At 48.5% G+C, this 13,075-nt stretch overlaps 1 protein-coding gene and 1 non-coding gene across 2 annotated transcripts in view; both read right to left on the minus strand.

The window, feature by feature from the left end:
* The window catches only part of LOC146197802 (adipokinetic hormone/corazonin-related peptide receptor variant I-like), a 59,307-nt gene that overhangs the window by 25,135 nt on the left and 21,097 nt on the right, over positions 1-13,075 (minus strand). The window contains exon 2 of the mRNA XM_084591813.1: positions 8,237-8,404. Coding sequence (XP_084447939.1) covers positions 8,237-8,404 — 168 coding nt within the window. The remainder of the gene's footprint in view (positions 1-8,236; positions 8,405-13,075) is intronic.
* Positions 7,772-7,844, minus strand: TRNAL-CAA (transfer RNA leucine (anticodon CAA)). The gene has a single exon. It is a non-coding gene; the product is annotated as a tRNA-Leu (tRNA).

Below are 13,075 nucleotides of genomic sequence, written 5' to 3' on the forward strand. Positions count from 1 at the left end.
CCGCGCACCGCCGTGCTGGTTGGACAGGCGACGAATAGTATGTAGCAGTGCTGGCCAAAGGCGTTGTAACTGATGAACCCATTTCTGGGGGCTGTTGCAGCTTGATATGGGCAGGCCAAGAATGCGGATTTGCCCATTTGAGGAGGTGATGGTGTTGCCTCCGATGTGAAGATGGATCTGCATACTGGGGTTGGTTTTATGTTTTCCGTCGATACTAATCAATTCTGTTTTATGTGGTGCGAGTTCGAGGCCAATTTTGGTTAGTGTATCTTCAAGACAAAGAAGGGCCGCCTGAAGTTCAGTCTCCATAGAATATTTGTCTACGTAATCCGCTGCCTCAGTCCAGACGGTAATATCATCGGCATATATAGCGAATCTTGTGCTTGTGCTGATTTCCAGATTCTCGGCGACGCGTGTCATGGCCAAGTTGAACAATATGGGTCCGAGAATGGAGCCCTGAGGTACACCCCTATCCAAGTAATAGGTTTTGGGCACCCATCCCGGAGCTTTGCCATGTAGCTGAATGGGTCTAGATGTCAAAAAATTGCGGATCCAGATTTGGGCACGATTACTAGGAAAGCGTTTGGCGAGTTCCTCCAGGATAACCTCATGGCGAACATTGTCAAAAGCTTTGTGTATATCGACAGCCAGGAGATAGTCAGGTAGCGTTTTACGATGAGCTCTATTCAGAACTCTTCGCAAAAGCCAAAGGCAGTCATGCGTTCCAAGGTTAGGGCGGAAGCCGGCTTGAGCTGGATGAAATCCAGGACTGACGTATTCAATGTAGTGACTAATCCGGGTATGCAGCAGGCGCTCGATGAGTTTACAGAGATGTGAAGTCAGTGCAATTGGACGCAAATTACTAGGAAGTCGAGGGTTTTTGCCAGGTTTAGGGATAGGAAGAATAAGAGAAAGCTTGAGGTTATCCGGTACCGTTCCGGTCTCCCAGTAAGAATTAATGATGTCGAGAAGGGCATCCTGGGCTGCCGAGTCGAGATTGCGAAGCTCCTGCCAACTAACTCGGTCATGCCCGGGTGTGGCGCGAGCTCGGCCTCTTCCGAGGGCTGCTTGCAGTTCTCCCTTTGGGAATGGGCGATCCAGGTCTGGATCAGGGTTTCCGACTGGGAAAATGGAAACTGCTGGTGGAGGCGTTAGGCTGGCGTGTGGGAAAAAGGTGCGTATAACTTCATCTTCAACATCAGCCGGGTTGTCATTGAGAAGGAGATCGGCGAGAGGTGGTGCCCCGCGTGCCTTGCCATTTAGGCCACGAAAGATGCGCCAAAGTTGTGATAGGCCCGGTACTTGTCCAAGACGGTCGCATGTAGAGTGCCAAGCCTCACTTTGCAGGTGAAGCTGGTATGCCCGGATAAGCTTGAATTGTCGTCGAAGAAGCATGAGATCTTTGTGACGTTTTCCGCGTGTCCGAAAACGTTGCGTGAGGTGATCTGCGCGACGCCAAAGGTTAGCCAGGTGAGCATCCATGCCAACTGTGGAATCGTCACAGGGGATATATTCGAGAGCTCGAGTGCGGGCATCTCGGAGTACAGACAGAAAGGAGTCAATATCCGAGAAGGGGGTCGTAGTATTAGCACGAAACTTGTCCCAGTTGAAAAACGAACGTGTTGTCCGAACGCGAAGACATTTACGATTGAGAGTGAGCAAGATGGGCAAGTGATCACTACCCCAAGAATTAGAAAGGACTTCCCAGCGCCGAAGAAGACGCGGTGATGAGAATGTAAGGTCCAGTGTAGTGTCTGCTTGAGAGGGATGGAGACCGATACGGGTCGGCACGTTAGGTTCGTTGCACAGGGTAAGAAGAGTTTGATCAAGGGCGTCATATAGGTGTTTACCACGTTGGTTAGGCTGAGATGAGCTCCAGGCTGCGTGATGTGCGTTGAAATCTCCACCAATAAGAATAGGATAAGGGTGTGCTGCGTTTTCAAGGTCAGGGAGCCAGGAACAGGGTTCTACCATGACGTTACCTGGCCGGAAATAGGCCGATGCTACGACGAAAGGTTTTTGGCCAGGGGGAAAGATTTTTACTGCAACAATCTCACGAGTGGAAGAGCAAAGGGATTGAAGCGAGATCTGAGTGGAAGGACAGTCGTTTCGGATTAAGACGGCCGCCTGTCCCTCTGAACGGCCGTTTTTATGTTGGATAGTAGGTGTCTGGTAAGTGCAGTAACCAGGAATTTTACAAGGACCGCGCGTTTCTTGAAGAAGTATGAAAAGAGGACGGCGCTGAGGCACAATTGTACGAAGGATAGGACCGTTCTGATTGAAGCTTCTGCAGTTCCATTGAATCCCATGAGCCATAGTGCTCATGAAAGGGGCACAGATTTACGGCGCTTACTATCGTCTGTGAGTGTGGTACGTTGGAACTCCTCAAACATAGTCTGCAGATGGCTCTGCATGGAAGTGAGGGCAGCAGTAAGAGTTGCATTAACTTCCTTTCGCAGAGTTTCTTCCAGCTTCTGTGTCTCTTGGGCGCGTTCCTGTCGGATTAGCCCGAGCATGTGGGTATAGGCGGAATCAGACGCTGTGACCGGTTGCGGCCGGCGGGTAGGCGAACGGCTTTTTCGGCCCTTCTGTGAGCGGCTGCGTTGCAAAGTCTGGGAACGAGTTCGGGTGTCCATTGTTATCTTGTCCTTAGTTATCATCTCCCGGAGACGCTGATTTTCCTGGCGTAGTTCAGATATTTCTGCTCTGAGGCTCTCAATGACCTCGGCTAAACCTGGAGAAGAGGTCTTTTCAGCATATGATACATGTTTGGAGACAGTATGTGAGGATGTCACCTGATGCGTATTCGGATCATCCGACTCCTTAGGTGCCGATTTGTCGACAGGCTTTGCATAAGCTCGAGCCGGGCACTGGGCACTCAGGGTGATATGCGTGGAAGCGCCGCAGGCTACGCAATGAGGAAACTGCTTGCAGCCGGGGTCCTCGGGGTGCGGGTTCTTACCGCAATCCCGACAAACGGCGGGAAACGAGCAGTATTTGGCTACATGGCCGATGCGGTGACAGTTATAACATGCGACTGGGCGTGGGCGGTATTCACGGATTCGTGTAATCTCGTAGTCGAATACTAGCCGAGAAGGTAATGCGTCTGATGCGAAGGTCAGAAGTAGCAAATTTGTCTTGCCGAGCATGCGTATGTCTGTGATTTCAGCTGTCTCGCAGCGCAGATGTGCCATGATATAGTCCATCGTGAGGCCTTCTCTAATTCTGATCACACCTCGCGTGCTGCCAACCGCAGGCTGCTTCAGTGCACGTGTCCACATCGAACGGTCGGACAGAATCCCGCGTTTGCGCGATTAAACGGGTCAATGTACACAGCTTCTTGAAATGCTCAGCGTCCCTGACAGTTATGCGGATGCAGTTAGCAGCAGAATCAAAGCGGAGAATGGCCATATCCGAAAAATACTGAGACGGAGCGCTTTGCTCTATTGCGTTGGTAATAGCCTGTTTCGGGATGTTTGTGACATGCACTTTGTTAAGTGGACTGATCAGAACAGTGAAATGAGGACGACTCACCCGTTCTGTGTGCAGACGTTGCGGGGACACTTGACGCTTGCGATAGGTTGAAGTCATGCTGCATTCTGTAGTTGTCTTAACCTGAGCAGGAGGGCTTGCAGAGACAGTCAGAGCTGCGGCATCCATTTCCTCTTGCACCGTCGGCAATAGCGGGTAATCAACGCTCCCTGCAGCTTGTGGCGTTTGTGGCGTCGGAGGCAGCGTTCGGCTGGATGCGAAGTACGGCGCCGCGTCCATCTGTTCATGCCCCGCCGGTAAGAGCGGGTAATCACAACTTCTCGTAACTTGGCTTGACTGTGGGGTTGTAGTCGGTGTAACCTGTGGCGTTTGTGGTGTCGGAGTCAGGGTTTGGCTGGATACGTAGTACGGCGCAGCATCCATCTGCTCGTGACCCGCCGGTAATGGCGGATAATCGGAACGCCTTGTAACTTGGCTTGACTGTGGGGTCGTAGTCGGTGGTTGGCACGGAGTGAAGGTCGCCGGGCGTAAAATTTTGAAGGTCACATCTTCCGGATGCGCTGTGGCGGCAGCGCCGCCCGGCTGTGGCCCGGGAGCAGCCGTGGTCGTGGTGGGCCCTGAGGGCGTCGATTAGGCTTAGCCCGTCAGAAACGCTAGTCCTTGAAAGCTTCGAATCGAACAGCGAGCCGAAAATAAAATTGTTGCAAACAGGTGCCGAACACCTTCACTGACCGTTGCGAGTGGGTTCAGGCCATATCGGGTCTAAAATCCACATACACAATTCGAAAAACACGGAGCCGAGGTGAACCGCGTCAGCTCGCTCTCAAGGCGGAGTCTTCCTTTCCTGCGTCTTTCCTTCCTGTAAACCAATTATAATTATATCTAGCACTGCAACGAATGCCGACAAGAGGCTAACGATGGGTGGCAAATTATAGGATAGGAAGGGTTCTTTCGCCATTCTCCTCTTAAGAGACACCTAAAAGACCCTCTAATTTTTAATAGTAAGAAAATTCAATGGGAATGGCAGTGTATAAAGCTGCAAGAGAACCTTGCGGGATTCGGAGAAACACTCCGCTGATAACGAGCCTTTCGGCGGTATTTACGACTTCGCTACACATATCTTTAGTGCCATTTTAAAGAGATTGCTTCCGGAATGATGTAGTACAGTTTGTGACACATTTCTTCAAAACTCTCGCCAACGTTTCAGTACCCGCCACATCTTCTGGGGCTCTGCGAAGTGAGGTGAACTAAATTTAGCGGCCGCCATCTTGGCTAAGACGTACACAGAAAGCCATCTTGGTTGGTTGGTTGGTTTTTGGGGTTTAACTAGTTTAACGTCTCAAAGCGACTCAGGCTTGGATTTGGATATCCTATCCAAAATCCAAGCCTGGAATTGTGATATCCTATCCCACCAGTGGCATTTATTTTTTTCTTCTTTTTTCTAATTACCTATCGTTCTCCGATTTAATTATTATTCGAATAATTTCGCACGTATACCACGTATTAAGGAAAACACATTCCCCTATATGTTTTCCTCGGTGTCGCTGACTGCTGGCTTCCTTCATCTGCAACCTATAACGAGCCCTTAATGGGCAACTCCGGAGGTTTTTGACATTCGAATATTCTAATAAAAAATTTACTGTATATTCTCCTCTCCGTCGTGACGCATTCTACAAAATTTGGGCTCCGTACGATAATCCGTTCGCGCGCAACACCACTTTAAAATATGCTGTTTTCATGGCTTAAGTTGAGACTATTTCTGCCGGCAACACTGAGTTTCTGACGTCACGAACAGTATACCGGAGTTACTGTCCACTTCCCGCATGATTATGAAATTGTGAGGCTTATATTGAACTACCTCAGACATTTTATGCAATGCTTCATGACTTACATACGTTATTTTCACCATCCAATACACGTACGAGTGATTTTTCTAATACTGAGTGTGACGTCACCATTTCGTCACCTGGGACGTTGTTTCTGGCCGTGAAAGCAGTTTCGGTTTCGATTTGCTGTTTTTCTTTTTTTTAAAATACTTCTAATTGGAATTTCGAAAAACGGTTTTTTGTGTTGGAGTCAGGACGTGCCGAGGAATGTTATTCAATGAAAAGCAGAAAATGATGGAAAAACCACCGAAGTTGACCTTTAATTTTCGCACACTTCTCTGCTTAAGCGGAGCGCTGTTATTTATCGCACCATCTGGCAGTACATATAGAAAATATAGCTTGTTTCCACACCCCAGAATACAACGTCTGTGGAATTTCCTCCTTCTCTCATCGTTATAACTTCTCGTACGCCCACGTATCTCTCGCAGCCGGCCACAAGATTTACGCTTAAAAGCCGAACGTCGGCGCCTGTTTCCTTTCGCGTCGTCTTTCCCATCGCAATTCGCAAACCCCATCTTAGACAGGAAGCAAATATTTCCGAATAGGCGTGTACGCTTTCCTGCAGTTATAAATTTTCAACAGCGCCGCTTTCGGCGAGGGATTGATGCGGCAGCAGCGCAAACTCTATCACAACGAAAAGCTCTGCTTCTGATATGTATTAATAACTGTCAAGAACCTTTTAGTTTCGAAAAAAAGACGTAAAAATGCTTTGCGAGACCTTGCATAGTGCGTATACGATTGCCGCTATTGGTACGGGAATTATATATCCACGCCATACTGCCGCGTCATGTTTGCGCAAACAGTGTCAGATACAAAGCGGCGTTTGTTTGAAAGAAATGCGCTGCTAAACAGATTGCTTCGCGATCCGCAAAGAAGGCATTTCCCAACCCTACCCAAGCATTTCCCTCTTGCGTACGCTTTGTTTGACAGCGCTTATCTCTGTCTTGGTGGCCTTCCTCAAGAAGACAATGGCTTATTTTCCAATACTACTTTTTGTGCGCTTAATTCTTTTCAGTCTACTTTCAGTGCAGTAGCGAGTCAGGATGTGAGAGGATAGCGTTACCTCCGCGGCACTGTCTCACTGTTGATAAATCACTTCTGACTTTTGAAACATTAACCTAAATGTTCTTTTCTCTGACAATGTGTGCCCATTATTGCTTTCATGCCGTGTGCAGATACAACGTTTAAAGGCAACGATAATTTACTAACACGCAACGGCTGCCGCATCAGTGTCCTAAAGCGCTTGTGCGTGAAAGAGCATCCGCGCGTTAGAATAATCAAACATTTAAGCGCGCGTCTGTTAAAAAGAGGAGCATGGTTTTCAACTCAACATAAAGTTAATGCCTTTACCACTTCACTTAATGTCTGTGCTTCAGTTTTCCCGATCATCTATATCGTTCTTTATCGCAACCGCCCTATTGATCGCTCTCGAACATATCTTCCGTGCTTTCCAGCAGAACACTACGTGAATATAACCATCAGCCCTGTTCGAAAAACTTTTTTTTTAATCTTCTATGCTTTTCTAACATTACAGTTCAGATCTGGTCCTGCAGACGCCAAGTTTTCCGCTATGTCATAAAAATAGTCCACAACTTCCAGTCGTCGGTCATCTCAGAGAGCATTCCCATTCACCAAAATTGTTTAGTGGAGCTTCCCTCTTATTGTTGTATCGGCGCAGTAGCGATTATGTACCTTTTCTTTCTTCCGCGGCCATAGCAACGCCTAGCTACGCCTGCGATGGCAATATCTTCCTCCTAAGTTAATGAAAGTCGTGCGATTCAATTCCCCTTTGCATATAAACGAGAGAGCGATGAAGTCGCTCTCAAGAAAACCGCGCCGCGTCCCGCAGCTGTTCTCAGCTGACCCTGAGCAGAACGTTTCCCTCGTGAACGGACATCAAGCACAACAGCATCTAAATGTTCTCAGTAGAACTTTTTGTGTGGCCCTTTCTCGCTTTGTTTGTGTTTGTGGTACAGAGAAGTACCCATGTCTAAAAAATTCTATCAATTATGTCCCCGTTATTAATGAAAACTTCCGATGTCATGACTGAAGTGGAGTGGACAGATTCGTCAAACGTATGAAGTGAATGGAAGTGCAGGCTAGTCTCACAGGTCAAGCTCCCCCCTTCCTTCTCTTCCTGTTAATGACTCACCGCTGCATGCCTGCCAAAACGGAAACGGTCGGCAGTGGGAAATAATATATACATATATATATATATATATATATATATATATATGAAGGAAGGAAGCCAACAGTCGGCGAGGCCAAGGAAAGCGTTGGGGATGGTACTTTATGTCTTTTTTTTTGTTATTTACTTGGATAATCACAGAGATTAGTAATGTAATTCGTTTAGGGGAAAGATAATTAAACACAAAGTAGAAGAAAAAACAACGTGCCGATGGTGGGAACCGAACCCACGACCTCCGAATATTGCGTCCGGTGCTTTTCCAACTGAGCTACATCGGCCGCTGTCCCCCCTGCTACTTTCTTGGGTATTTATGTTGTCTGTATACCAACCTTGAGAGTGTTCACCAGCATATATATATATATATATATATATATATATATATATAAGCTTTCTATCTGACGAAAATTGACTTTTAACTAAGGACCGTCATTCCTCATTATAAGGCATTAACTTAATGCATCGATACAGGCCAACTGTCCGCACCCTCTCTGTAGTTATGTGACCTGATGGGCACCTCTTACATTTATTGGTAATTCTGGCGTTGCTGTCGGTATTCAGCGCATTTACACGTGAAAACCACGAGTAACTGCTGTGCGCGAACAAACTCATCAGACATTACACGCTTTTTGTGAGTTCGGGTGCAGCATTGGAAGACTTGTGTGATGCTCACCTGCGGCAGGCTGCACGCAAGGCTGATGTACCAGGCTGCGGCCAACATGAATTTGCCCCTCCGGCAAGCCTCGTGCACCCGCAATGGGTGCAGCACGGCGAAGTACCGGTCCGCGCTGATGCACACCAGCACCATGGACGACAGGTACGGGCCGAAGGCACGGAGAACCTGCACACACGTTCACAGTAACGCATCAGGCTAATGCTACTGAGGTACTTATTAGTCCTTTGGCTTTAAAGTACGTAGGAGAAAATGGAGAAAATATAACGGAGGAAATAACGGAGAAAAGGAAAACAGGAGAATGTGTGTTTTCAGGTGGCTGTGTGTGCGTGTGCGTGTGCGTGTGTGTGTGTGTGTGTGTGCGTGTGTGTGTGTGTGTGTGCGTGTGTGTGTGTGTGTGTGTGTGTGTGTGTGTGTGTGTGTGTGTGTGTGTGTGTGTGTGTGTGTGTGTGTGTGTGTGTGTGTGTGTGTGTGTGTGTGTGTGTGTGTGTGTGTGTGTGTGTGTGTGTGTGTGTGTGTGTGTGTGTGTGTGTGTGTGTGTGTGTGTGTGTGTGTGTGTGTGTGTGTGTGTGTGTGTGTGTGTGTGTGTGTGTGTGTGTGTGCGTGTGTGTGTGTGTGTGTGTGTGTGTGTGTGTGTGTGTGTGTGTGTGTGTGTGTGTGTGTGTGTGTGTGTGTGTGGTGTGTGTGTGTGTGTGTGTGTGTGAGTGTGTGTGTGTGTGTGTGTGTGTGTGTGTGTGTGTGTGTGAGTGTGTGTGTGTGTGTGTGTGTGTGTGTGTGTGTGTGTGTGTGTGTGTGTGTGTGTGTGTGTGTGTGTGTGTGCGCGCGCCATGTCGTATCGTACAGCCCGTCTGGCGGAATCTGGAGGCCAGAGTGCCCACTTACGCCTGCCCTGTGATTCGTGCGATCCTGATTTTTAGTACGAGGCGTTCGTTGAAGCAATAACACCGATGTTTGGGCCAGTTGGTAATGATCCATATTAAAACCCATTCGCAGCACGAACAAAACAACGACAGGAAGGAAACACACACGACAGGACGAATGCTTCAGAAGAAAAAGGGTATTAAAAAGAAAGATAAGCATGATCAGAGGCGGGTCACTCAAGTAATTCCGTACCTTCATAAATTATCTCACAATCTTAAGAAAGTTTCCAAAAGATATGATGTAAACGTGGTCTTTTCTGCGCCGAGTAAGCTTTAAAAAATTTGTCCTATGATGGTGAGAAAAGAAAAGCCGATTTGTTCGATCAAGCACCACCTTTGGTTCACTCGGTGCACTACTAAGATAGTATACAGCATTCCACTCACCTGTAATCGTGTGTACATAGGTCAAACTGGACGCTGTTTTAATCAGAGAGCAAAAGAACACCACGATCAGGTGAAAGAAGGAAAAAGCGGCAATCTCGCAATTCACTGCCGAGACTGTAAGTGCAAACCCATTTTTCGGAAAACTAAGTTTCTTGGGCGCGGAAGGGATCAGGTAGAAAGAGAAATAATTGAGGCATTTCACATCAGAAAAGCAGGCGATCAATGTGTCAGCACCCCATCCCTCTATCTACATCATAATGAATTGGCTTTTTTAGACACACATTTGACTGTCAGAAGGTGATAGTAGCTCTGTACTTAAGCTTGGTTTTTCATAATAAACTTTAGTTGGAAGTGCAGCATTCGTCCTGTCGTGTGTGTTTCCTTCCTGTCATTGTTTTATTCGTGCTGCGAACGGGTTTTAATATGGTTCGTTGAAGCCAGCCAGATATTTCTGACATCGCCCTCCTGCCAAGACAGAAGATGCCCCATGCAAGTAGGTTTATTATATGGCCTAATATGAAGTTCTAAGCTACTTCTCGTGGTCCGTCCCGTTCGTCTCCTCGTCTCGTTTCGTCTATCTGATCTCATGTTCGTCTCGCTTTTGCGATGTAAAGTAATAGAACGACAACACTTCGAGGCTGCATAGTAGCAAGTCTCGTCAGGAGGAACCACTCAAGGGCGTTTGTGCTTATGAGCTCATCTGCGAGTGTAGACTGAGAAGCGAAGTTAATTTTGAAAAAGTGGCTATGCTTTCATCTCCTTTTCTGGATTTCAAGTCAAGAGAAACGGCAAAAAAATCAAATACAATAATACACTTTAAGTAGTACGGCCCGAACATCTCAAAAAGTATTATATTGTTACGGTACACAGCCACGAAGACGATGACGAAGTGCTGGGCTAGTGAACAACGACGACACTGAAGTTAGGCTCTGGTTGTCATGCGAGGATTTGTCAACACTGCAGCAGCCGTCCCATCACCTAAGCTTGACCAGTATCGCTCGCAGAGACCTGGAGACCCCGTCGCATTCACACCTCAGCCGGCGGACGCTACTATAACACTGATCCAATCTGTCTTTCGCCAAGAATTTGCGAATGTCAGCCTTAATGCTAACGGTAGGCTCTGGTCAGCCGTCCGCACAGCCATATGTCTAGCCCACCGTTCCGGTGGTAGCTGCTGCGGCTCCGACTGCGCCCTTCCCGACGGGATACCGCTACCGCAACGAAAGAATGGCGGACCTTGGACAACCGACCCATCTGCTTCAACTGCCCACGTGCCGGCCACATTACTCACCATTGCCGTAGCCTTTGGGTTCCGCCACCACGACCTCGCTACTATCATGATCGCAGCGCCGCCTACGGACCACACCGAAACTCGCATCGTGATACGCCCTCTCGTGACTTAAACTCGCCATCCCCGCGCATGTCCAGCCGCTCGCCGTCTCCCCAGACCCGCCGTTCCCGATGGCCCCAACCTCGCCGTTCATCGTCCCCTCACTTCTCTGGTCCTCTCCCGGAAAACTGATAAATGCATCTTTCTAAGGTGACGCTGCATTGACGACCCAGCCCGAAAATCCTCAGCTGACCCTCGCTCATCGCCGCAATCTTCTAGATATCTGTGTAGATGTTGTCCCTGTTACCGCCCTCATTGACACTGGTGCCCAAATTTCCGTCCTCAGCTCTTCGTTTCGCCGCCGACTCAAAAACGTTGTCACAGCCGCCTCTTCATCAGCCGTTCGTGTCGCCGATGGAGACGTCGCTGCCGTCTTGGGAATGTGCACTGCGTGCGTGAGCATTTGTGGTCGAACTACTCCTGTGCTCTTCACTGTAATCGACCACAGCCCTCACGATGTGATCCTCGGCATCGACGTTTTAACGGCCCACTTTGCCCTGATTGATTGTTCAAGTGACCTCTTTCGCTTAGACGTGCCTCTCTGCTTCGACCACACAGATATCAAGCCACGCCTCCGCTCCATCAGTTTCTGCGCCTACCGCCCGAAACTGCCATGTATGTTCCTTTGGCCCCGTTTCCTGCTATTCCTGATGGTACATACGTCACTTGTCCAATCACCAAAGTTGTTCACCGCCGTAACGTCATCCTCCCTCACACTGTCGTGATCATCACGGATAACAGAACATATATTCGCGTCCTAAACTTCAGCCACTCCGTCCAAGTTTTGCCCCATGGCATTGCACTCGCTGACTTGTTTCCGTTGGCTGACTGCGAAGTTTCTGCCCTCAAGCCTGTGCCTTTGTCTGAGCCCCCTGTATCAGCTTCTCGTTCGAACCTTTTTACTCCAATGATAGCAGCGGATTTGACACCTGAGCAAGCTAGTGCTCTCTCCGAGCTTTTCTTTTCGTACAGCGACATATTTGATTTAGGGAACCGACCTTTGGGTCAGACATCTGTCATTACCCATCGCATCAATACTGGTGATGCCAGCCCCATTCACCGAAGGCCTTATCAAGTCTCCCTTGCTGAGCGCCACGTGATACAGAAGGCGGTAGACAAGATGCTGACAAACAATATTATTGAGCCTTCCTGCAGTCCCTGGGCGTCTCCTGTCGTTTTAGTCAAAAAGAAAGATCAAACTTGGAGATTCTGTGTCGACTACCACCACCTCAATCAGATAACTAAAAAAGATTTTTATCAGCTCTAGAGAATTGACGATACCCTCGACTTCTTTCATGGTGCCAGCTATTTTTCTTCGATCGACATGCGCTCCGGCTTCTGGCATATAGCTGTCGACGAACGAAAATGAGAAAACCGCATTTGTCCCCCCTGACGGACTATAACAATTCAAGGTCATGCCATTTGGCTTCTGTAACGCTTCTGCGACCTTCTAGCGCATGATGGACTCGCTTCTCCGTGGCTTCAGGTAGACAACGTGCGTATGCTACTTAGAAGATTTTGTCGTTTTCTCTACCACGTTCCCAAGTCACCTTCAACAGCTTTCTACGATACTGGCCGTCTTCCGCCGCGCTGGTCTTCAACTCAATGTCAAATAAGGCAGCTTCGGCTGCCGCCAGATCCAAATCCTGAGACATTTGGTTGACGCAAATGGTCTGCAGCGCAACCCTGATAAAGTTCGTGTAGTCCGCGAGTTCCCTACACCACGTAATACAAGTGATGTGCGAAGTTTTTTCGGGCTCTGCTCCTACTTCCGTCGCTTCATTCGGACCTTCGCTGACCTAGCACGTCTATTACCTCCCTTCGGCAGAAAAACGTGAATTTCTCGTGGAGCGTGAGCAAACTCAGGCCTTCACAACGCTCATTGCCGCCCACAACTCTCCTGCTGTCCTGGCGCACGTCAACCCGTCAGCACCTATCGAACTGCGCACCGACGCTAGTGGCCATGGTATTGGAGCCATCCTTGTCCAGTACCAGCATGGCCACTCTCGTGTGATTGCCAATGCCAGCCGCCTCCTATCTCAGTCCGAGCGCAATTATTCCATTACAGAGCGCGAATGCCTCGCACTTTTTTGGGTGTTGACCAAATTCCGCCCTTATTTGTTTAGCCGGCCCTTCAGCGTAGTG

This window comes from Amblyomma maculatum, chromosome 2 (assembly GCF_055883805.1).
Source record: "Amblyomma maculatum isolate TAMU_Amacu chromosome 2, ASM5588380v1, whole genome shotgun sequence".
Taxonomy (NCBI): Eukaryota; Metazoa; Arthropoda; class Arachnida; order Ixodida; family Ixodidae; genus Amblyomma; species Amblyomma maculatum.